Raw genomic sequence first — 23,027 nt, 5'->3', positions numbered from 1 at the left:
AACACAGAGATGGCCACGAAGGTGAAATCATGTTGCTAGTTGTTGGGATAAGGTTCTCGTCCCCATCAGAGCGTTAACAAGGAATCTAGCACGTAACTTTGTACATTTTGCACTTCGAACGTGAGCCTCAAGAGCTCCCGTTGTTACTTTTACGCTGCCCTCCAGGAGTGAGCGATGGCAACGCAGTATCGCCGTCCCTTGTATTCTTTGCTTGGCCCAGTGCAGATGACGGTGACAAAAGACCAAGTCCAGCCAAGTATCTCGGGGTTATGCCTGCGCCTTCGAACGGGAGACCGAGCTCAGACCCAAGCGGCGACGGCAACATCCCGAACGTCAAACCGGTGGTTGCCAGCAGATGCAAGTTGGGCTCGGCCGTCTCGTTCGTGGCTCTTGCGCTGAAGGAAACTCCAGCGGAGACGTTGAGCGCTCGTGGATGGAGTCGAAGCTCAACTGCCAGCGTCTCCAGAACGACCTGCGGGTCTGTCTGCTGAGCCGCCAGCAAGCCATTCAGCACCTCGAGTGCCTGGTCTTTCGTGAAAAGCGGGCGTGTGCGCTGCGGTGGCAGTCTCCCGTTCGAGCTGGTGAAAGCAGCCACAGCCGACGCAATCCCGGCCAGCAAGTCCGCAGGAGCTTCAGGCGGCACGAACACTTCAGCCATCGCGTCCACGAGAAGTTGCTCCTCCGCAGGTGTAAGCGTCACCACACTGTCGAGTACCCGTGGGGAGGTCATTTGTGATGCCAACCGTCCACTCTCTCCGATCGCTGCCGCCTTGGTCGACAAGGGGAGTCCCGGGTGACGAGGGAACTGTCCTAGATGCATGGTGACATGCTGGCCGCTCTCGATGCGAGCCACGTCGTAGCAGAGTTTCTGGTACCGCTCTTTCAGGTCCACTGGGCTCTTGCCTGGCAGTCGAGACGCCATCACTTCCCACGGGTAACAGACCGAAGACGTGCTGAAGGCGGCCAACATGCTCTCGAACGCGGCGTCTTCCTCGGACGTCCAGCGTTGGTCCACACTCTGCATGAACTGGCGCTCCTGTCGCTTGTGAGCGTTCACCTGCTGGATCTGGGCGAAGTACAGCCGTGCGTGGTGCACCACCTGCGCGGTGTCTCGAGTCCCCACCGCAGTGGCGATGGATCTCCACGCGTCACCGACGCTGAGGCATTGGCCGCCTCCGAATTGCTCCAGCGCCAACAGGAATCGCTGGTGCTCGTCTGCAGCCCACGGGGTCTCGTTCTGGTTGGTCACCACCGTGGAAAGGTTGAAAGTGCGCAAATGGGGCGTCGACCCCGGCGTCTGCTTCTTGCCCATGGGACTGACGGACCAAGCCCAAAGCCGACGGAGATGCGAACGAGCAGCTCGGTGGCGACGCACAAATGCAGCGGTGCGACCTACCGTCCACAAACGGCAACTAGCGAGAAACGGCCGACCCACTGGGTGCCGCGAACGGACGGAGCTGGAAAACTAGAAACGGATGAGAGCATTGAACACGCCACGTTGCTGTAGGTTTGGCACGTTCACCACAATTTGCAGGTGTCTAGATGCAATGAATTTCTCATGTTCATGCGAATTCGACATCGTACAGAAAGCAATATTGACGATAATAATCGGTCCTAAGGGTTAAGACTGTTGAAAGATTTGCCGTGTTCCTATTCCAGTTTGTCTTCAACTTCTTCAAGGAAGAACTGCCTCAGGCAAAGGGGGATCAGTGTTTGGTGGATCATTCTCATCGCATCCAGAGTAGCTATGCTGCTGCGGCGCTGGTTGCATTTCTTGCTCATTTGGCTCGGTCTTGGATGTATCACAGTCACCACAGACACCAACCTTACTTTCCTCAGTAGCTGCTCCTCCTGCAGCTCGTGACACCTCTTCTCGGTCTGCAAACATCTTCAGGCTCGCAATTGCATCATCCAGCGACATGCGCTTCGACGCGTCTGGGTGCACAAGCTTCTCGACTAGTTCCCACTCGTCCTCCGTCCTACCAGGAGGACGTGGATACGGCTCTAGCATCAGCGTTCGGATCGTGTGAACGTCGTGACTTCCGTACGGAGGATCCCCCAGGAACGCTTCGATGATACACATGCCCAGCGAGTACACATCCGACGCGAAGCACGGGTTGATTAGCATATTCGAGTCCTTATCTGGCGAAGGCAGACACTCCGGTGCCATCCAGCGAATAGCCTCTCTGTGAAGCTTGCCACTTGACCCCACTGACGGGTTACGCAAGTAAGAGAAGCCAAAGTCGCACAGCTTCGCCTTGTTGTCGCTGCCCAAGAGCAGATTGCTGCACTTGAGATTTCCATGCACCACCTTCTCGGAGTGAAGGAATTCGAGTCCGAGTGCTGCCTGGTGGAACATCCGCCACAAGTGACTCTTGTCCTTCTTGAAGAGCGCTTGGAAGCTGCCTTGGGTCGCGTCGTCACACACGAAGAAAATGGGTGACTCAACATGGCACCCACCATACACTTTGAGTACGTGTGGGTGGTCGAGGCGCTGCAAAACGTCCACCTCCTTGCAGAAATCCTTACTGCTGGCGTTCACACACTTGATTACCACTCTATTGGTTTTGTCGCCGGTGATTCCCGGTGACCACGTACTACGATGAGCTGAGCCGTACGATCCGTGCCCAAATGGCTTGTCCGCATCAAAGTCTACGTCATCTCTCGGGATGAACCAGTGGGGGATCGCAGGAATCTTCACACCTGGCCAACTCGTGAGTCTATCGAGTGTTGCTTGCATCAACTGATAGTGTTGCTCTGCTACTTCGTCTGTTATGTATCTGGTCGCGTGGTAGTCCACTTCAATCTTCAGCTTGGCCAAACCCTCGTGGCAAAACCGCTCCGCCTTCAGAACCTCATCGTTGTCAGCGAGAGACTTGAACTGGTCCAAACTTGTTCGACGGTCATTTTCCCATTCTTGCACGGTTGGTTCGTCTCCATCTCCAGCAGGTAGAATCACCACCTTCAGTTCACGAATGTCTTTATGAAAGCTGGCGAATTGCTCAACCACCGTACGGTTGTTTGCCAGTCTGGTGACGAAAGTTAACCCCGTGTGGCTTAACAGAAACCTCGAGAAACGCTCCTTGATGTCATCGAACTTGCACTTGAAACGCTCTTTGGTGAACTGATCTCGGTCTACATCAGTATCGAAAAATGTTTGATGAAGTTCGTGCAGGCGGTCGAAAGTGTGTAGACACATTTGCTCGTGCTCTCTCATGTCTTTGATTGCCCCCTCTCGCACCCAACCATCTACGAGGTGTTTCAGATCTTGGCCGTCAGCATGCAGATATCGATTGGCGAAGAAGCTTAACACTTTGACAACATCGTTGATCTTGAGTCGACTTTCTGGTTCGAGACAGCACATGCGCTTCACAAGTTCCCATTGACTCAGTGTAAAACATGTTGGTCTTGAGGGCAACACACCAGCCTTTACTTGACGCCGGATGAAGTTGACATCTGAACCTCCCCATGGTGTAGCCCTACCACTCAAGGCTTCAACAATGCACATCCCAAACGAGTACACATCAGATGCGAACGTACGTACTGCGGCCGTTAGGGTCTCGGGTGCCCGCCAGGATACAGCCCCACCATACCTCATTGCTTTGCAGCTGGCAAGGAGGCTCAGCCCAAAGTCGATCAGTTTGGCGTGACCACCTTCGTCCACAACGATATTGTTACATTTCAAGTTCGCATGCACAATGCCACGGAGGTGAAGCCACTGAAGCCCAAGAGCAGCGTCATGTAGCAGTTCCCACACTTGAGAGCGGTTTCTAGCCTTCTCCAAGTACGTATTCAGCTGTCCACCATTGGCGAAGTCAGACACAAAAACAAAGTATCCATGCAAGCATGCGCCGAAAAGGTTGACAATGTTTGGATGTCGGAGGCTGTTCCAGATATTGACCTCTTCAAAAAATTCCTGGACTTCACCAAGCCCGATCTTGTTGAGTGTTTTGACTGCAACTGGGGCGCCAAGCCACATACCTTGCTGTACATTTCCAAACATTCCGTGATTAGCGCCCGTACTCGAATTGAGCACCAACCCGCTTAGGAATCCTGGAAAACCCTCTACCACATCGTTCGCTATTGAGCTCGAATCGTAGCGTTCAATGGGGTTCCCGTGTTCCAGCTCCTTCGCAGCGGCAATAGCATAATGCTCTATTGGCTTTTCACAGATCAGAGGTTTTTGGTGGATGAGCACGTCCTCCACTGTGCACCATGGGCCATCTTCATCTCGTTGCGTGCTTTCAATATCGAACATCTTTAATTCAAGTAAGTGATCAAGTAGTTTTTGTTGCCGTTGACCCTTTTCCTCGAAGGATGTGAGACTTGTACCGATAACTTCATTGACTGCGACAAGTTGAGCGAGGCGATCCACAACTTGCGCCATAGTGATACGAACTTTCGGATCACAGCAGCACATGTCTGAAACGAGCTCCCATTCAACGCTCGTAAATGAAGATTTCTGGGTTGGATCGATAGTTGTGCAGATATCACAGTTGTTCTGTCCATCCGTCGATTGTAAGTGTCCAGTCACTGCATCAATAATCAACTTTCCAAACCAGAAAACGTCGGAAGCAAATGTTCTATGGTGCTCACAAACATAACTTGGAGGTACCCAGGTAGTATCGAAGTCATCCTCGTCACGTTCTGTCTCCGGTTTCCGTAGTGGGCAACTCAAAGCAAACCCCGACAGCTTGGCCACTCCCTTAGCAGTTACGAAAATGTTTTGGCTAGTCACTTCTCCATGACTGATGCCGCACACGTGCATATACCGTAGCGCGTACGCTACCTCCAAAAGTTTCCTCCATACCACGTTAGGGGGTGTAGGACGTTTTAAAAACGTAGTCAGTTCGCCTTCAGCTGCGTATTCACAAACAAACATCCGCGGGGTTGATCCCTCCACTGCACCAAACAGCTGAAGTATGTTAGGGTGTCGAAGCCGAAACCACAGTTCTACGACAGTCTGAGAGCTTCGCTCGAGAGAATCAAACGGAGCCTGCAGCTTTTCAACAGCTACCCTCGCTCCCAGTAGTGAACCCTTGTGACGAGAAAAAAGGAAGATCGACTAAAACCTTCATCTGTGACGACAACGTCACTCTGCGAAACGATCCACTCAGGGGCTGGGCCTTCGTGAACATGTGCCTTAAGCTTCCGAACCACATCTCCTATTGTCACATCCTCCTGCGAGATCATATCAGTGACCAATTTCCATTGTTCATCGGTGAACCCTGCAGCACGAGGAGGTAATTCTTGCTCACTGAGAACCTTTTCTTTGATTCCTGAATCACTCGTGGTCATACCCCAAGGAGGTCCGAAACTGACCATTGTAATGATGCACATCCCAAGTGAGTACAGATCAGTTCTCAGTGACGCCTTCTCTCCAGAGAGGATTTGTGGTGCTTGCCATCGAAACGCTTCATCAATGGTCTGGGTCTTGTAGGAGTCCACTCTATCCACTCTGCCACTCAGTTCAAATCCAGAAAGCTTAGCCCTTCCATCGTTTCCAATCCAATGTTAGTCGGTTTCAAATTCCCGTGAAAAATGCCCAGGTCGTGTACGTTCTGCAATGCCACAGCAGTCTCAAACGCTTTACACCACGCATGAGCAATTCGATCGTGACGATATTTAGGCCTGCTCAAGTAACAAAGTTTGGGTTCGTGGGCTGGTGGTTGGTTGCGGTCGCTGAGATAAAAGCCACACTGACGACAAAATCGTTCAGAGGCAACGCGAGATTCACCACAGTCGACGCACTGCTTAGCAATCGACAATACATCTACTCCACGCTTCTTATCAGCTCCAGTTTCATCTCGCACAAAACTGAGATCAATAATTTCAGCAATCACCTCTCGAATTGTAGGTCTATCGCGAATATTTGAGGCGCACATTCGACTGATGAGTTCCCAAGCTTTGTCGGTTGCCGCATCAGGTCGGGGATGCTGTTTCCCAGCAGTTATAAGGTCTGAAACCTTGTCATCACCAAGGTTACCAAACGGCACCGCTTGGATCATCGCTTCAATTATGCACATACCCAGCGAATAGATATCGGACTCGACCTTAGGCTGCTCATTGCCAGACGCCACGATCACCTCTACAGGTTTCCACCGAACCGACGTCAAACTCGCGCGTCCTCCTTTACAGCTGACGCTCGCAGCAAGAACGTTACGGAAGCCAAAGTCGCCAATCTTTGCTTTTTGTTTGCGTCAACGAGAATGTTGCTGCACTTTAAACCTCCGTGTACAATGCCATGCTGGTGAAGAAACTTCAAACCTTTCGCTACTTGCAGAAACAAGGGCCAAAACCGTCCCTGGTGTTTTCCGTCGCCCAAAACCTCCCGCAAGTTGCCGTTTGGCGCGTATTCATTCACAAATAACGGTGGTCTACTCACATGTGAGCCACCGTATAGCTCCAAAATGTGTTCGTTGCGCGGCAATCGCCACCAGAGCTCCAACTGCTCAAGAAAGCTTTGTCAGACGTACTCGCGAGCTCCGGGAAAAGATGCTTCACCACTACTTTGATGGGTTGGCCGTCACGAAACCAAGTGCCAAGACTCAGCATCACCGAAGCTGCCACCGGTCCCAATGACGTTACTCGTATCGCTGTATTTGATATCATTCAACGTCAATAAACCAGTCAAACACGCGGAGGCCGGCTTCGTTTGTGAAGGCCAATACACGCTCTAGTGTTGTCGTCTTCAGTTGCGAGATCTCAGTCGACTGTCCAGTCTCTTTCGTGCTGGTTTTCAGCACCATGAGTGCTTGGCGAACCTGCTCCTCATCGCGGGCATGCAGTTCATGCACAAGTGATCGATCTGACGCGGTGGTCACCAATTGCACTAGTTTGGCACGCTTGATCCGCACAAGTCACTATCCCATTCCTTACTCCACTTCGTCATGGCAGCTTCGTTGCCCAACCCAAGGCCCTCTCCGATCTCTGTCAGTATCACGTGCAAGTCACGAATCGTTGCTACAAAACGTTCCCACAGCGTCCAAGTCGAATCCAATAGTGGCTTAACGCGGATCAGCTCCAAGAACCGAATAATTACGTCGACGTACTGCTGCTTTCCCCCATCAGTTGCAGGCAGAGGAGATACTGCATCGTGCAAAAACTGGAGCCGTTCTAGCATCTGGAGACACAGCTTTTCGCTTTCAGGTACACGTTCAGACTTCGTGTACAAGCTGGCAAGAACTTTCCGGCTGGGTGGACATCCCACGAGCTTTTCGATCGGAAAGCTAAGCTCAGGTTCACATAACTTACGGATCATCAGAATCACCTCACCAATGTCTGGGCGATCTTCGATGTCCACAGCAATGAGTCGACTGATCACACTCCACTCGTCGTCACATATTTCATAGGGCTGCTCGTAGGGCACTCCACTAAGAACCATCTCCATGACTTCATCATCATCGTACATTCCAAATGGTAATGCCTGCGTCTTCGCTTCGATCATGCACATTCCCAGTGCGTACACATCGGACTTGTACCTGGGCAGCGAGTTATTCGATTCAACCAGTCTTTCACGGGGTTTCCAGCGTACGGATTCTGCTGCAGATTGTTGAGGCTGCTTACTATAGCCCGCAGAGATGGTTCTGATGCGAGAACAGTCAAAGTCCGAGATCTTCGGCGTATTATTTTCTCCGATCAAGATATTTCCGCTCGTAAGGCCGTCGTGAACGATGTGGTTGTCATGGAGAACCTGAAGACCCTGCGCCACTTGCAGAAACATTCCCCAGAACATATCTTCGTTCTCCGGTTTGCTGAAGAATTGAAAGATGTTGCCACCTGGAGCATTTTCACAAACAAAGAACCGCTACCCAGCACGATGGCAGCCACCGTGAAGCTGAATTATGTTGGGTGCCTTGGGAGCTCGTACAGAGCTGCAGCTGCCTCAGAAACGCCAACTCTGAGTCGATACTCCGATCAAACATTGACTTTACAACGACGTCCTGGATGGTTCCGTCACGACGGCGCCATGTGCCATAGTCTACGGTGCCGTAGGTTCCAGCACCAATGAGCCCACCCTCATTCACTTCCACGTCTCTCTCAGGAATGAACCACCGGAAGATGGACAGAATATTCGCTGTCTGTCCTTGAATGCCGGCCACCGTTTCTGAGGTGATAACACGAGCCTCGAGGTCAAGAGCGACTCGAAGTCGCTCCAATGTCGCCCGCTTGAGATCTGGCAGTGGTCCGGGTGTGTTTCCTTCCAGCGACGTGTACATCTCCAGCATTGCCATCGTCACCTTTTGTTCGCTCGCCATATCTCGGATCAACATGCGAGCAGCAGTACCCGTGACCAGGGACTCGAGTTGTTGAGCCTGAACCTCGCACCCATGACTCCAATCGGCCATCCATTGGTCTGTTTGCAGCATACTCAATACCCACGCAGATGGCGTCCAGTCCTCGAGTTAAGCTCTCGAAACGTGTAGGCGATCGTGTCTGCGCCAGCGAGACGCTCCAATAAAGGCTGCTGGCGTAGGAGCTTCATGAACCTTTTGAGGAGCTCACAGTATCTGTTCTTCCACTGGTCATCATGCACTGCGACAGCGTCATGGCAAGCGTTGAGGCGATCGAGGAAGCCTTCGAAAAAGATGCTGCACTCAGGTTTGCATTTTAACCTCGGGGGACAAGCGGCCAGCACCGGCGACTCGATGGTGAGCCCGGAATCGTCGTCACGACGAAGCTTGGAGGCTCTCCTGGAGCTCCCTCCATGTTCGACAGCTCTCCGTGAGTGGACGGAAGATCTCGGATCAAGGGCCAAACTGAAAGTGATTCTTCGGATGGACAACACAAAATGACGGGAAAACTATCTGGAATAAATGAGCTGCAGAAGATACCACTGGTGCCGTACCAGCGCGGTGGCTTGCCCTCGAGACTGCCCACCGTGTTAGGCTCATGAGATGCAACGACGTCGACTTCGTAAGCCTCTGCGGAAGGCGATCCATAGTACCTTCCTCCAGCATTAACACAAAACCAAACAAAGCCTCTTTATCCTGAGAACTTACAATCTCCAACCACTACACCAGTCTACGCGAGGCTCGCCATCGGGTGCTGTCGCTCCTCTTCTTCAGCGAACGCAGTCAGCTCCGTCAGCACCTCGTCAAGCGTTGGGCGTTGCGTGAAGTCCGGACTGCACAGACGGCAAATGAAAGCCCACTCGGCCTCCGACACCTCGTGAGGACGCGGGTGGCTCTCGCCCTTCATGATCTTCTCCATGGCCTCCGCGTCGTCGTCCATTCCGTAGGGCACCTCGTGCGTCTTCGCCTCGATCATACACATGGCGAGCGAGTAAATATCCGACGCGAAGCGCGGCGCGTTCACGCCAGTCTCCGCCAGCACCTCCCTCGGTTTCCAGCGCACCGACTTGGAGTTGGCCTTGTCTGCATTGCCACTCAGACCTGCCGACAGCGTTCGCACAGTGCTAAACCCAAAGTCCGCCAGCTTCGCCGTGTTGTCGGCGCCCACGAGGATGTTGCCACACTTGAGACCGCCATGAACCGTCTTCTGGTCGTGCAGGAACTTGAGTCCGAGCGCCACCTGCTCGAACAGTCTCCAGAACATGACACTGTGCGTGTCTTCCTCGAGGAAATCAGACAAATTGCCATTGTGGGCGTTCTCGCACACGTAGAACTGCGGTTTGCTAACGTGGGAGCCTCCGTAGAGCTTCAAGATGTGCTCGTGGTCCGGGAGACTCCCCCAGAGCTCCAGTTGGCGCAGGAACGCGTCGTCCGAGTCGCTGGACGTCTCTGGGAACAGCCTCTTGACCACCACCTCCGTGCGTTCCCCATTGTGCAGCCACGTGCCTCTGCACACCTCTCCAAAGGTTCCTCTGGCGCCAATGGCCTCGTCTTCAAACTCCACGTCGTCGATGGGGATGAACCAGCTGAACATGTGCAGCCCTTCCTGGTTCGAGTGCTGGAGCACGCGGCTGAACGTGGCCTTCTTGAGCTCGAGCATCTCGGGCGACTGGCCCTTCCAGTTGATGCCGCTGTTGAGCGTCATGAGCGCCTCCTGCACCTTCTTGTCGCCTCGGAACTCGTTCACGAGCATCCGCTCGGACGCGCTCGAGACCAATTGGTCCAGTTTGCCCAACTGCTCCTTGCGGTCGCTGTCCCATTGCTGCTCCCACTGGAGCATCTCGTGCTGTTCAGCCACGCCGAGGCCTAGGGCGACGTCGCTGAGCTTGAGCTGCAGCTCGCGGATGGAGGCGACGATGGACTCGCTACTGGCGAGACGCAGCAGCAGAGGCTTGCGACGCAGTTGCTTGACGAAGTGCACGACCACGTCGCAGTACTTGGCTTTGCGTGGGTCGGCGGCGTCCAGAGGCGCCACGGACTCGTGCAGGAACTGCAGACGCTTCAGCACTTGGCGACAGAGCTGCTCGTTCTCGGGCATGCGGCGGCAGCGGGTGGTTAGGTCCGAGAGCGTCTTGAGGCTCGGAGGACTGTCCTTGAGGCCGACGATGGGGAAGCCTTCACTCGACATTGGCCTAGCGGTCTTGGTAGTGGAGGCTTGGAGGAAACAGGAATGAACTAAAGATCGCCTGATTTATAGTTTGGTCGTGCGGTGGGTACATTGCGGTACGTGCGGGACCAAAATGGTGGAAGTACAAGACACGAGGCGTTGCGTAGCCATCGCGTGGATCATTTGCGTTCAGACGATTTCCAGCGCACCACCAGCGTCCACCTCACCACAATCCAAGATGCAGCTCCCGTAGTGATACCAGGCGAGCTGTCAACGTTCATGGCCTTGGTCGTCGTCCTGCGTCCTGCGGCAAGACACCCATGTGTCGTCACTATTTGAGACCAGACGATTTCCAAAGCGAACCCAAGGCTCGTCTGTATTGTTCCCATCCACTTGCCCTTAAACAAGATCCTTGAAATGGCTACAGTTTCCACTTGCAGAGCGACTCGTCACCTCACTTTCGCTTTTACCTCGCGCCCCACACCCGCTCCAAGAAGCCCCCAGTCCACACTGGTCAAGATGGCAGACGCCGCTATTGGTGACCCAAGCTTCCCCGTGACGACGATGCCGGGCTCACCATCGAGTCGCCAGGTGCTGGTTGCTTGCCCCCCGAGGTTCCCGCGCAAACCTGAGTGCAGCGTCTTTTTCGAAGGCTTTCCTCGATCGACTCAACGCTTGCCATGACGCTGTCGCAGTGCATGATGACCAGTGGAAGAACAAATACTGTGAGCTCCTCAAAAGGTTCATGAAGCTCCTACGCCGGCAGCCTTATTGGAGCGTCTCGCTGGCGCAGACACGATCGCCTACACGTTTCGAGAGCTCAACTCGAGGCTGGACGCCATCTGCGTGGGTATTGAGTATGCTACAACAGACCAATGGATGGCCGATTGGAGTCATGGGTGCGAGGTTCAGGCTCAACAACTCGAGTCCCTGGTCACGGGTACTGCTGCTCGCATGTTGATCCGAGATATGGCGAGCGAACAAAAGGTGACGACGGCAATGCTGGAGATGTACACGTGGCTGGAAGGAAACACACCCGGACCACTGCCAGATCTCAAGCGGGCGACATTGGAGCGACTGCGAGTCGCTCTTGACCTCGAGGCTCGTGTTATCACCTCAGAAACGGTGGCCGGTATTCAAGGACAGCCAGATAATATCCTGTCCATCTTCCGGTGGTTCATTCCTGAGAGAGACGTGGAAGTGAATGAGGGTGGGCTCATTGGTGCTGGAACCTACGGCACCGTAGACTATGGCACATGGCGCCGTCGTGACGGAACCATCCAGGACGTCGTTATCAAGTCAATGTTTGATCGGAGTATCGACTCAGAGTTGGCGTTTCTGAGACAGCTGCAGCTCTGGTACGAGCTCCCAAGGCACCCAAACATAATTCAGCTTCACGGCGGCTGCCATCGTGCTAGACAACCGTTCTTGTGTGTGAAAATGCTCCTGGTGGCAACATCTTTCAATTCTTCAGCGAACCTGGAGAACCGGAGATATGTTCTGGGGCATGTTTCTGCAAGTGGCACAAGGTCTTCAGGTTCTCCATGAGCAACCACATCGTTCACGACGGCCTTAAGAGCGGAAATATCTTGATTGGAGAAAACAATACGCCGAAGATCTCGGACTTTGACTGTTCTCGCATCAGAACCATCTCTGCGGGCTATAGTAACCAGACTCAACAGTTTGCAGCAGAATCAGTGCGTTGGAAACCCCGTGAAAAATTGGTTGAAGCGAACGACGCGCTGCCCAGGTACAAGTCCGATGTGTACTCAATGGGAATGTGCATGATCGAAGCGAAGACGCAGGTCCCACCATTTGGATATTACGATGATGATGAAGTGATGGGAGGGTTCTTAGTGGAGCGCCCTACGAGCAGCCCGATAAAACATTCGATGACGAGGAATGGAACGTGATCAGTCGGCTCATTGCTGTGGACATCGAAGACCGTCCGGATATGGGTGAAGCAGTCAACCTGATCGCCAAACTGGTCCTATTGCCTGCCACCGGAGCCTAGTTCTGGCTGAGAGAGGTAAGTGTTGCATTTTCCATTCCTGAGTACCATGTATCCGTTTACCTCGTACGATTGTCTTTAAGATCGGTTAATAATCGGAGAAGCAAGGCTTTGCTAGGCTCTTGTGGTCGGTCACTGTGAGCAACACTGTCCATGCAGTGGGGCACCAACTTGTTCTTACCCCTCTGCAGCTCGTTGCCATTCCGAAGACTATGGCGCATGGTCAATACAGATCTTGCTCCGTCTCAGCCCTTGAATATGCACCACACGTTCACTTCAACATGAACCGGCTCGAGAGCCAGCACTGATGCGCTGCCGCCGTCTCATTGGCTGATTACTTGTCTTGGCTTTTGTAGGAATTAATCACCAATTAGTCAAATCCGCTGCCATTTTGAGATAACAACGATGGAGTCCACGACTCGGTGGCTTAGTGAGGAGCACAGCAGTCTGTCGGGCGCGTCGCTGGGCAAAATCATCTCCACGGGGCTGCTCCTGGGTGTGGTGCATGTTCTCACAGGTAAGCGCATAACCTCGCAAAGGACTAAAAAGCTGTAAACTGAGCTCTTTCTGCAGGGCCGGACCACTTGAGTGCGTTGGCTGCCATGACCACAGGCTCCTCGTGGAGGGCATTCGCATTGGGCATCCGGTGGGGCTGCGGCCACTCCATTGGCCTCATTGTCATGGCGCTCATCTTCTTCGCGGCAGGGCAGACGGTGGACCTGGACGCGGTGGGCGGTTACCTCAACTACGTCGTGGGCTTTTTCATGATCGCGTTGGGTGTTTGGACGGGCGTTCACGTGCGTGAAAAGTACCAGACGCAGCTGAAGGAAGGCGTGCAGTCGCTGGAGAGCGGGGAAGGAAGAGAGGGTGGACATGCAGAGGGAAGCAGTGCAGGTGCCACGCCCACCAATTTGGTGGAGCTCGTGCCGATTTCGCAGACTAGATTTTCGAGTGTAGCGTCTCCTGATGCTGCACCACAGGTTACGACGTCGCCAAATTCGTCGACGAAAGAGCATGGAGACGTGTTGGCTTCACCGTCTTCTTCCTTTCACCTGCTGCTCAAATCCGACGATGGATCATCGCAAGATGCTGCAAGAATGTTGACATCTCACGGGGTTGAGCCGGTAAACCCCTCGAAAATGCACCCCAAGAGCTGGACGTGTTGCCAAAACATGAGCTTCGAGAACCCAGCGACGCAAAAGGTTCGTGCCAGCTTGAGCCAGTATGCTTGATGCTTCTGGGCTAGACTAACGCAGTTTCTTGTGTGCGCAGATCATGGCTCTACTTGTTGGAATCATTCACGGGTTTGCTGGACCCGGTGGTATCCTGGGTGTGCTACCCGCTGTGGTGCTGAACGACTGGCTGAAGTCTGTCGCCTACCTGGGCTCCTTCTGTGTTGCCTCGATCTTCATCATGGGCGTCTTCGCGGCTCTCTACGGCGAAGTCACAGGTCGCCTTGGCGGGAATTCGTTGGTAATGGAGTTCCGAATCGGCATTATCTCGGCCTTCTTCTCGTTCATCGTCGGCGTTGCCTGGATCGGACTACAGGCGACAGGCCAAATGTCCGCCATCTTTGGGGAATAGACATTGTCAACGCCGAACCAAGGGCACGATACCTGCAACAACTACAAAGTCTGCTCGCCAGCGCCGTTTGAGGATCAGCGTGTTAGTATCAATCGTTACCTCTTCCTCAGACATACACTGACAAAATAACCAATACGAATTCCAGCAAGCATGTTCGCTGATGAAGAGTCGTTTTACCAGCATATCTTCATTCCGGCCTGAACACCATGGAGCACGACGCGTCGAGTCTGCTGCACCGCTCAATGTGGCAAGTTGCTCTCACAGCCACCTCACTCGGCATCGTTCACGTGCTTTCAGGTATGCACAAGGTCATAATACTTCCCAATCTGCTGCTAGATTAACCCGTTGTGACGATTACTGCAGGGCCGGACCACCTGGGAGCGTTGGTGGCTCTTTCCAATGGGAAAACATGGCGACAGGCATTTGTACTCGGCGCACAGTGGGGTTGTGGCCATTCACTTGGCATTTTGGCGGTCGCGCTGATCTGTGTATTCGTGGTGGGCCACGCGTTGGCGCCAAACGGCAGCTTCAGTGCCGCTTGCAAATACCTCACAGTGTTTGTCTCGTGCTGCTTGGAGTCTGGACGATGCTCAGTGCTTACAAGGACTACAATGAGGCCCAAAAGCCTACTAGTCCTCGGCATTTGGCCTCGTCGCCTACATCTCTCTGGAGTCAAGTGCAGTGCCAAGACGCCTCCTACGTTTTGCTGCAAGCACCGAGCGATCCAAGTGCGAAAATGCCGCTCACGGCAACGGCAGCAGCCAGCATAGGCGTCGGGATCGTGCATGGAGCAGCTGGGCCTGGCTGTTTATTGGCAGTGCTACCTACGCTTGCCATGCAGAAGGACACTCTCAGGGCGTTGATGTATCTCGGATTCTTTTGCGGGAGTTCCATCTTGTCGATGGGGTCCTTCGCTGCACTTTACGGGGAATTAACACAGCGTGGAGGGAGAGCGCGCTCTCCTACTGCAGCTTTCAATGTTGCTATAGCATCGTCCACGCTCTCGATAGTCGTAGGGATCACGTGGATAACACTTCAAGCTACGGGCGTACTGAATCACGTGTTTGGAGATGAATAAGCAGATCAAAGCAGACGATTAGGGATACACGTAGTAACCTTGAACACTCACTGTATTACCGCGTCGTTCAGTATTGCAACCAGCCTTGATCTTCATCCGAAGACCTCGTCTAAGGTGCCGGTCGAGACGAGGATGACCCACATGACGCCCACGCAGAGCGACACGCAGGACGAGAAGATGCCGACGCGCACGAGCGACGAATCGGAGAAGCGACTCATGCGACCCGTGACCTCCCCGTACAGCGCCGCGAAACCGCCCATGGTGAAGATGGAGGAGACGCAGAAGGCACCGAGGTAGGCGGACGACTTGGCCCAGTCGTTCAGGATGACCGCTGGCAGCACGCCTAACACGCCACCCGTGCCCGCGAGGCCGTGGGCCGTCCCGTAGGCGAAGGCTGTTAGCTTCTGCGTGTGCGGGTTCTTGATGTCGGCCGTGATGAGGCCGAAGCAGCACGTTTTCTTGTGTGGAATTGTCTCGGTGGACGCTGTAGGACCTTTGTGGTCCAGATGGTGGTGCTGCAATATCTTTTGCACTTCTGAGTCGCTGTCCTCCTGGACATCTGCTTCCAGTTGCAACGGGGTCATCTCTCCAGCCGGTCCCTTAACATGTTGCAGCTTGCGCTTTAACAGCCAGTAGTAGCGCAGACTCCAGAGACCGAGGCCGATCATGAGGAAACCCACCATGAAATCGCAGTAGCTGCCGAAAGTGTCCACGTCCAGCCGCTGGTTGAGCGCCAGGAAGCACGCAGTCACGACGATCAATCCGGTCGAGTGGCCGCATCCCCAGCGCATGCCCAACTGACACGAGCGCCACGAAGACCCGGCGCTCAGCACGATGAGCGCGCTCAGGTGGTCGGGCCCCGTGAGCACGTGCACCAGGCCGAGCAGCAGACCCGTGGCCACGATGCCAGGCAGCGAGGCGCCTTCCAGCGCGGCAACGGTGTCTGCGGCGCCCATGGGGGGAGGATCTTGGTATGAGGGACGCTCGCCCTTTGACACGCACGTACGCTATGATATCTGATAGTGGATAGGCGTAGATACAATTATAGCGATATTGTTCGTTTCCGCTCTCTACACTATTTATTTGTTGTAAGAGTCATGTGGGTATGTTATATGATATTAATTTAAATTACATGTTATGTAATCATAGAGGTAATTGTTTAACACCCTCTGATTGGCGAATGACGCGATGACGCCTCTCGAGCTTCAAGTTGGACCGATCACGATTTGTCCTTGAGTGCAGGAGAACTTCTCCTGAGAACCACAGGCCGTGGTCAACGGTAAAGCTGCCCGAGCCTGGTGTGCCACAAGCACCTGGATAGCGCTGCCATAAAGCGCCGTGAAGACGCTCACTAGTACGATGGAGGAGGCGCATAATGGCATGAGATAGGCAGCCCCTCTCCGTAATCGATCGAGACGATTTCAAATTCCGGGGTCGGTACTAATGACTCGCTGCACGCAACTTTGGAGGTGGTGGTCAAGGTCCACAGCAGGGCACTGCCGAATTATGCTGCGGACAATCAGGTAGTGAGTGGCGAGGCTGAGCAGTACTGCGATCGCCAACGTTGCGCTTGGTCGAGCAGAAAATCGCAGTCGTCCACGTCCAGTTCTTGGCTGGCTGCGAGGAAGACCACAGTCGACGATCAATCCGGTCGAGTGGCCGCAGCCCCAGCACATTCCGAGTTGACACTAACGCCAAGAGGACCCTGCGCTCAGTACAGTGAGAGCACTCAAGTGGTTTGTGCCTGTCAAAGCATGCACCACACCTAGAAGCAGTCCCGTGTCGATGATCGTGCCGATAGACACGTGCTCCAGAGGTTTGATCGTGTCGCTCGACGTGTTGTCCAAGTAGAAGGGTTTCCAGGTTAGCTTGTACAGGCAGGGGGTCAGTTTGAATGTGGAGGCAGTGGGTAGCTGCTGTCTAGTCTCAAGTGTGCCCAGCAGTTGTAGGTGTCTACAATGACAGCGTCACCCTAACACAACCACTGAAAACAGATCCAGGCCCGTGATCTCGTGATCTAGGCAAACCAGGATGTATTGCATTGTTATACAGCCGACAGGAGGCAAGCTCGTCGCTACAGTCGGCGTCATTAACTTGCTGCTACAGTTTACTCGGTCTTGGTCTTGACCTCCTTGTTCACATACGGGAAGCTGGAGTAGATGGCCATGCTCGTGGCTACGAGGCCAGCGGCGATAAACACCTCGTTGGGCAGCACCGCGCCGTACACGACGCTCTCGACGAAGGCCGTGAAGGCGATACCGCAGATGAGCGCAAACGACTTGAGCACGCCGCCCACGTGCTTGGTGACGGTGCCGACGAGCAGGCCGCCCAGAGCATTGCTCACCACGGGGATGATCGTGTAGTAGTCGCAGCCCTCGAAGACCTTGTCCATGTTGGCGAGGGCGTTAGCAGCAGGCGACTCAGACACGGGCGTCTTGACGATGGTGGACCAAATGGCCGGCAGCATGAGGAAGAGGCTGCCGTAGACCGACAGCTCCATGGTGACGAGGGCGGCATCACGTTTGTGCTGCTGCATGGAGCGCTGCGTGAGCGCAGAGCCGAGGCCTGATAGCAGTGAGGCCAACAGCACGGGCACGAGACCGAGCTCGACAGAGATGGCGGGAGCGGCTGAGTCATCGGCGCCGCCGTCTTTGGCGAGCGAGAGCAGCACGGCGGCGCTCAGCAGCAGCAGCATGGCCAGACACTGCTGCAGCGAGAAGCGCGTGCCCATGAGGAAGTAGAGGAAAAGCGCGGCGGACAGCAGCTTGGTCTGGTTGATGAGGTTGAACACGATGGACGGCAGGTGCTGGTACGCCACCTGGATGAGCACGTTCTGCACGGCGTAGGTGCAAGCGGGCAGACCCGAGGCCATGAGGCTGTCGTGCAGACTCCACGTCTTGACGACGCGGCCCAGCGCGCCCGAGGACAGCAGCGAGAGCAGTGAGAGCAGCAGTTTGCACCCCTCGCAGGCGATCACGAGCACCGAGCGGTTCTTGACATGGCCAGCGAACTCCTTGTACAGGATGGGCTGCAGACCGAACTGCATGGCCAGCAGCACCATGGCCACGTAGCCGATCCACGTGGACGAGGGCGTGGCCTTGGCGGAGGTTGCAGTGGCGGCCATCGCGTCTTGAGTCTTGCGTGGCGAATCGAGAAGTGGGCTCATGGAGGTACCGCAGTATTTATTGTGGGACAGGGCTCAGCTGGGCAAATGTGAGTGTGTATTACGTCCCAGAAAGACGGAGATGACAGAAACAGTGGAAGCAGCGTATCTCTGCTGCAATTGGCCGAAATAATCAATACGATATTATGATTGGTCGATATTCCACTTTGCTAGTCGCAAACTTGGCGCGGTGGTTGAAGCGGTCGTGCTCTTTGCCTTTCACTATGCCCTCGTCGCATGCAAAAGGCAACTTGCTGAATGTGCAAGCAGGTTGACGACCAAAGTTCAGTTTTAGAGTTATTGAGCCGCGCCGCTCGACTGGGGGGCGAGGCTGTGGACACTACGCGAAAAACGATATGAAGGCTGGTAAATTGGCGACGGCAGCTACACGACGAAGGTTTCTGGCAGTGTGTGGGTACCGAAGCGAAAGCTGTCTTCGGCGAAGCAGATGGACGCATCGACTCGTGGGCTGCCGGTGGGCACTGGCAGGTCGTCGTCCATGAGCTTGATGATCATCTTGTCCGACTTGACGTCGCTCGTAAACAGCATGGTCAGGTCCAGCGGCTCCTCGCAGGTCTCCGCTTCCTCCGCCTTGATGGACTCGACCGCCTCAACAGACGCGCCCTGCAGCAGCTGCACGCACTGTTCCGCCAGAACGCGGTTGCAGTGGCTCGGACTGAGGCTGCGCTGCGCGTCTCGGTGCAGCTGCGCCAGCTTCGCTTGTACGCACAGCTCGGTTGCGATCTCTGACGTGGTTCGGACGGATATCCGCGGCTTGGCGGAAATCATCCGCTGCGTGAGCTCCACGAACAGCTCGCTGGGTAATGTGAATAGCTGCAGCATGGCGTCTACGTCCAGCGTCTCGCCTCGCTCCACCAACGCCGCAAGGCATGTTTCTATCAGAGCTCCACACGCAGAGTGGAAGAGCTCGGGCTGTGCCTGCGCGAGCGTCTGCGCCGCGTTGACTACCTGCAGCAAGCCGCTCAAGCCTTCGCTTAAGTGCTGGTCGAGAAACCGTTTGGCGCTCAGTCGGATATCGTCGCGCATCTCTAAGAACTCAATGGCGCAGTTCATGGCCGCGAGGTTGGCCAGTGAGAAGGAGATCTCCCCCGTGTAGCAGTAAATAGCCAGCGTCTCGAACATTTCGGCGCCTCCGGGGAACGCCGGCAGCTCCAGCACTGGTACAGCTCCCCCGAAGTTGCTCTCGTCGGCCGATATCTGGCGCGCCATCTGGTGCAGCTTGTGACTCTCGAGCAGCATCGGATGTTTGTGCAGGTTGAACTGCGTGCCACACACGAGCACCACTAAGTTGCAGTATTGGCGTCTGGACGCCCACTCCTTGAACTCGCAGAGCGACAGGTCTCCCCCAGGTTGGCATCCTGCAGGAACGCGCGCAGCTCGGCTTCCAGCATCTCGTCGCTCGACGCCATCTGCGGCTGTGGTTTGCTAGTCGGGGCCACGGGGAGTAGCTGAACGCGCGACTGCGTGAGCGCGAGCGGCACCGTCACGCGCGGCCGCTTGGCGGCTCTCCCAGAAGACGACACGAGGTTGCGGCAGTGGCAGCAAGTGGCGCGGTTACTGTGCAGGCAGCGATCGTCGCGCGTGCAGCCCTCGCGCTTGCAACCGCGGCCGGAGCCCTCTCGGCGGCCCCCGCACAGGCCCGCGGGGTGCCGGCCACAGCGCCCATCGCAGGTGCAGTGCATGCAGGTTCCAGGCGGACTCGTGCACGTGGGCAACGAGCAGGACTTGCGCAGCTTGCGCGCGGCGGAGCTGGGCTGCTTGCGCTTCAAGGCGGGACTCATGGGCTTGAACCTGGCGGCGCGAATTGCGGAATGAGCTCCGGCGTGTGGTGGGTCGCTACGTAATCGACGCTCGGGGTGATGGGCTGCCCCGGCTATCACGCTTTCGCTAGAGTTGCGTCGCCGAAAGATGACTCGCGGTGTCAACCCAAGCGGCGACTTGCTTGGGCGGACTCGTGGTGTGCGAGTCTCGTGCGCGGCCTGCAAGCGGAGACTGCAGACGATTTGCTCCCGGCGGGCAGCGTTTGCTTGATGGATCACCGCCGCCCGCCATCATTCTCCCAGCGTGGATTCTCCGGTTGCGCCGCGTTTGACGGAATGCTCGCAGGAAACACGCCCGCCGGCCATGTGAAACACCGAGACATGTTGCATCGGCCGCGGCCGCAAGTGTCAAATAGGTTCGCCTTGGAGTACATGCAACAAGAGCGGTCGCCGCGAGGATGATGTGTGGTCGGCTGTGGTGACAGCTCGACAGCCGCCAGCGATCCGGAAAACAGCGGGCGCCATCAGCGCCATCAGTGTAATGCTGCATTGGGTGCTTGCCGCCTCCAGCAGCACCTCAGTGTGCAAGGCAGATATAAGGCAAGCTGCAATACAGGCCGCTCGCTCCCCAAGAGTCTCGGTGGCGTTCGTGTGCAACGTGATGAGTGGGGACGCCAGAGAAAGACGCAGTTGCGGTGCGCGGACAGAGCCGGGCCGAATCGACGCGGCGTAATCACCAAAACGCAGATTACCCCGGGGCCAGGTCGCAGAGCTTTTACTCGCCGTGTTGCCTCAATGGAGTCTCCAAGCAGTGCAACCAGCAGCAGCACCGTGGATTCGCAAGGGTGCTGCAGAGTGTCGCTGCACGCTTGAACCTGCATGTGGAGCACCGACAAACAGGAAGTCCAGAAGCGGTCTGCAACGAGCACGCGCCTTCCAGACATTCATTCTCGGAAATAGAATCTGCTCTCAGCATGCCAAGTTTGACGCTTTCATGGCGAGCTTTTCAAGCTGCTGAAGCACAAGTATCCTCTAAGGTGCAGGTCTTTCCCGGCTGACTCACTCACTTGGCGAAAGGCAAGCCCTTGGATCAACTTGATAGTCTCTCATACAATCAAGTCTCCATCGCTTGAGTATCGGCCTCGCCTTGCTTCCCTCGTGAGCAGCCTTGATTCTCTCGTCCTCGGTGGATTTCAACACGCAATATCCGTTCGAGCCCCGAAATTCGGTCTTTCCCGAAATTCGGAAAATATTTCCAAAATTCGGCAAATGACGCATCTACAGAATCGTCCAAACCAATGGACGCCATTCTGTCGCGGCTGAACGACGCCGAGCTGCGACAGCATTGCGAGGCCGCCGTGCTGGACGAGTTGCAGAAGGCCAACAGCCGAGTCCAAGATGTGGTGGTCGCGCTGCAACGGGCGGTGAAAGTGGCGCAGGCGTCGCGTGAGCTGCACAAGACGCTGGTGCTCAACGCGTCGGAGCAGGTGCAAGCGTCTTTCCGCCACCTGGGCGATTCCTGCAACCAAATCGGCCCGTTGCTGCGGATCCTGCACCATACTATGGCATCTGCAACGTCGGGCCCTGTAGCCGCTTCAGTTGCAGCTGCTGTTCCTCATTCGGGGACGAAACCATCGCCAGAGCGGCGTCCTCCACTGCCTCGGAGTACGAACTGCCATCCGACGAAGACGATGATGACGACGAGCCAGAAGTGGTGGAGGTGTCGCCGCCAAAGAGTCGCAAAAAGCGCAAGGCGGCGGCGCTGGACTTGTCGCAGTCCCCGACGCCAGCGGTGAGGAGGAAGATTCCAGAGGAAGACGCACAAACTGTGCGAGATAAATTGGAGCAGACGTTGTGGGAGATTCAAGCCATCCCGACTGGCGGGTATAGTGTCACGGCTCATAAAGAATTCGCGAGTTTAGTGAAGAGAATTTTCACAACGGACAAGTTCGACGACTGGCAGCCACGAGATGACCCGAAGCTCGGTCTGCTCCTGGATGAGATGGATAACCGCATAGCTGCGTTTAAAGAAAGCACGGCGCAGAACTTGAGGATCAAAGCTCTGGGCGAGTGGCTGGAAGAGATGACTGCGTCGTCTTTCGTTCCGACATTGGATTTCGCGTCAATTCCACCGATGCTGGACTCCTCCTCGACAGTCCCAGGATGCGAGAACGCTCACGAACTCCATGCACTCACCAAGTCGGGGGCTCAGGTTTTGAGTAAATTACGGGGTGATACTTCCAACCCGCGGCAAAAGAAGCAGAGGTACTTTCAGCCCCTGCTCGAGGCGACCACAAAGTTTTTTGCAGCAGCCGCCGTGACTAAAACCCCGGTTCTTAAAGATTGTGGGGCTGGTCAGTGTAACAACAACCTGCGAATGCTATCGGGACTAGTCAAAGGTGTTGGAATTACCCGAAAAGAGTGCAAACAGCTCGAGGAATTGCTACATCTGGTTCGACTGGTAATGCGGAAGAACAAAAGCTTCCGTAAAAAAGCCGTGAGGTATGTGTGCTCCTGGGCTGTAACCTTGGATGGATGGAAACCAGCTCAGTACTAACAATAATGTATGTTGTGGATGCACAGCTTAGTTGCTGACCTCCTCAAAGTGTTCCCGTGGTCGGCACGACCAAACTTTTGTTACCCAATAGGCGAAGCGGACGCAGGTCTGCCTGAGCAAACGAAGGAGAAAAAGAGCACGACGAAGGAGAAGAAGAGAAAAGCATTGAATCTCGGTGTGAAACGATGCTTCGCAGGTGCACATTTACATGATCCCGAGAATGGCATGCATCCTGTGCTGCTGCCAGAGTCTCCAGCTAAGGTTAACTGCGAGCGCATGATGATGCACGGGTACAAACTATCCCGTAGTTTATTTCTAACGTCTTCGACCTTTAAGGCATCTGCACCAGTTGTGTCTTCATTGAAAGCCGCTTGCTGCTCTGATGCTTCTTC

General features: G+C 55.0%; 12 protein-coding genes across 12 annotated transcripts; 4 read left to right on the top strand and 8 right to left on the bottom strand.

Annotated features, from left to right (window-relative positions):
* Nucleotides 1-127: 127 nt before the first annotated feature.
* KRP23_1588 (Myb-like protein H) lies at nt 128-1,312 on the bottom strand (the record flags this gene model as incomplete). The annotated part of the gene is made up of 1 exon (XM_067886250.1): nt 128-1,312. The coding sequence occupies one exon, from the start codon at nt 1,310-1,312 to the stop codon at nt 128-130; it is 1,185 nt and encodes a 394-aa protein (XP_067748921.1).
* A 363-nt stretch (nt 1,313-1,675) lies between these two features.
* KRP23_1587 (Serine/threonine-protein kinase 4) lies at nt 1,676-3,217 on the bottom strand (the record flags this gene model as incomplete). Its single annotated transcript, XM_067886249.1, has 1 exon — nt 1,676-3,217. The coding sequence occupies one exon, from the start codon at nt 3,215-3,217 to the stop codon at nt 1,676-1,678; it is 1,542 nt and encodes a 513-aa protein (XP_067748920.1).
* A 3,615-nt stretch (nt 3,218-6,832) lies between these two features.
* On the bottom strand, nt 6,833-8,348 carry KRP23_1586 (Raf-like protein serine/threonine-protein kinase Raf; the record flags this gene model as incomplete). Its single annotated transcript, XM_067886248.1, has 2 exons — nt 6,833-7,779; nt 7,871-8,348. 2 exons carry the CDS (start codon nt 8,346-8,348, stop codon nt 6,833-6,835), a joined length of 1,425 nt encoding a protein of 474 aa, XP_067748919.1.
* Nucleotides 8,349-9,024: 676 nt separating this feature from the next.
* KRP23_1585 (Cell division control protein 15) lies at nt 9,025-10,482 on the bottom strand (the record flags this gene model as incomplete). Its single annotated transcript, XM_067886247.1, has 1 exon — nt 9,025-10,482. One exon carries the CDS (start codon nt 10,480-10,482, stop codon nt 9,025-9,027), a length of 1,458 nt encoding a protein of 485 aa, XP_067748918.1.
* A 498-nt stretch (nt 10,483-10,980) lies between these two features.
* Nucleotides 10,981-12,475, top strand: KRP23_1584 (uncharacterized protein; the record flags this gene model as incomplete). The annotated part of the gene is made up of 3 exons (XM_067886246.1): nt 10,981-11,052; nt 11,203-11,819; nt 12,319-12,475. 3 exons carry the CDS (start codon nt 10,981-10,983, stop codon nt 12,473-12,475), a joined length of 846 nt encoding a protein of 281 aa, XP_067748917.1.
* A 402-nt stretch (nt 12,476-12,877) lies between these two features.
* On the top strand, nt 12,878-14,056 carry KRP23_1583 (uncharacterized protein; the record flags this gene model as incomplete). Its single annotated transcript, XM_067886245.1, has 3 exons — nt 12,878-12,989; nt 13,046-13,674; nt 13,745-14,056. 3 exons carry the CDS (start codon nt 12,878-12,880, stop codon nt 14,054-14,056), a joined length of 1,053 nt encoding a protein of 350 aa, XP_067748916.1.
* A 206-nt stretch (nt 14,057-14,262) lies between these two features.
* KRP23_1582 (uncharacterized protein) lies at nt 14,263-14,826 on the top strand (the record flags this gene model as incomplete). The annotated part of the gene is made up of 2 exons (XM_067886243.1): nt 14,263-14,353; nt 14,420-14,826. 2 exons carry the CDS (start codon nt 14,263-14,265, stop codon nt 14,824-14,826), a joined length of 498 nt encoding a protein of 165 aa, XP_067748915.1.
* A 400-nt stretch (nt 14,827-15,226) lies between these two features.
* On the bottom strand, nt 15,227-16,090 carry KRP23_1581 (uncharacterized protein; the record flags this gene model as incomplete). Its single annotated transcript, XM_067886242.1, has 2 exons — nt 15,227-15,733; nt 15,815-16,090. 2 exons carry the CDS (start codon nt 16,088-16,090, stop codon nt 15,227-15,229), a joined length of 783 nt encoding a protein of 260 aa, XP_067748914.1.
* A 1,151-nt stretch (nt 16,091-17,241) lies between these two features.
* KRP23_1580 (UDP-N-acetylglucosamine transporter ROCK1) lies at nt 17,242-18,258 on the bottom strand (the record flags this gene model as incomplete). Its single annotated transcript, XM_067886241.1, has 1 exon — nt 17,242-18,258. The coding sequence occupies one exon, from the start codon at nt 18,256-18,258 to the stop codon at nt 17,242-17,244; it is 1,017 nt and encodes a 338-aa protein (XP_067748913.1).
* A 423-nt stretch (nt 18,259-18,681) lies between these two features.
* KRP23_1579 (uncharacterized protein) lies at nt 18,682-19,557 on the bottom strand (the record flags this gene model as incomplete). The annotated part of the gene is made up of 1 exon (XM_067886240.1): nt 18,682-19,557. The coding sequence occupies one exon, from the start codon at nt 19,555-19,557 to the stop codon at nt 18,682-18,684; it is 876 nt and encodes a 291-aa protein (XP_067748912.1).
* A 44-nt stretch (nt 19,558-19,601) lies between these two features.
* KRP23_1578 (uncharacterized protein) lies at nt 19,602-20,099 on the bottom strand (the record flags this gene model as incomplete). Its single annotated transcript, XM_067886239.1, has 1 exon — nt 19,602-20,099. The coding sequence occupies one exon, from the start codon at nt 20,097-20,099 to the stop codon at nt 19,602-19,604; it is 498 nt and encodes a 165-aa protein (XP_067748911.1).
* Nucleotides 20,100-21,376: 1,277 nt separating this feature from the next.
* On the top strand, nt 21,377-22,925 carry KRP23_1577 (uncharacterized protein; the record flags this gene model as incomplete). Its single annotated transcript, XM_067886238.1, has 3 exons — nt 21,377-21,654; nt 21,720-22,580; nt 22,662-22,925. Coding segments are annotated over 3 exons (1,403 nt in total), but the record flags the coding sequence as incomplete, so codon positions are not given.
* Between the last annotated feature and the right edge of the window lie 102 nt (nt 22,926-23,027).

This window comes from Phytophthora ramorum (assembly GCF_020800215.1).
Source record: "Phytophthora ramorum isolate Pr-102 chromosome Unknown Phyram_PR-102_s0002, whole genome shotgun sequence".
NCBI classification, from domain to species: Eukaryota; Oomycota; class Peronosporomycetes; order Peronosporales; family Peronosporaceae; genus Phytophthora; species Phytophthora ramorum.
The sequence above is the reverse complement of the archived record's forward strand: the minus strand, read 5'-3'. Positions and strand labels throughout refer to the sequence as shown.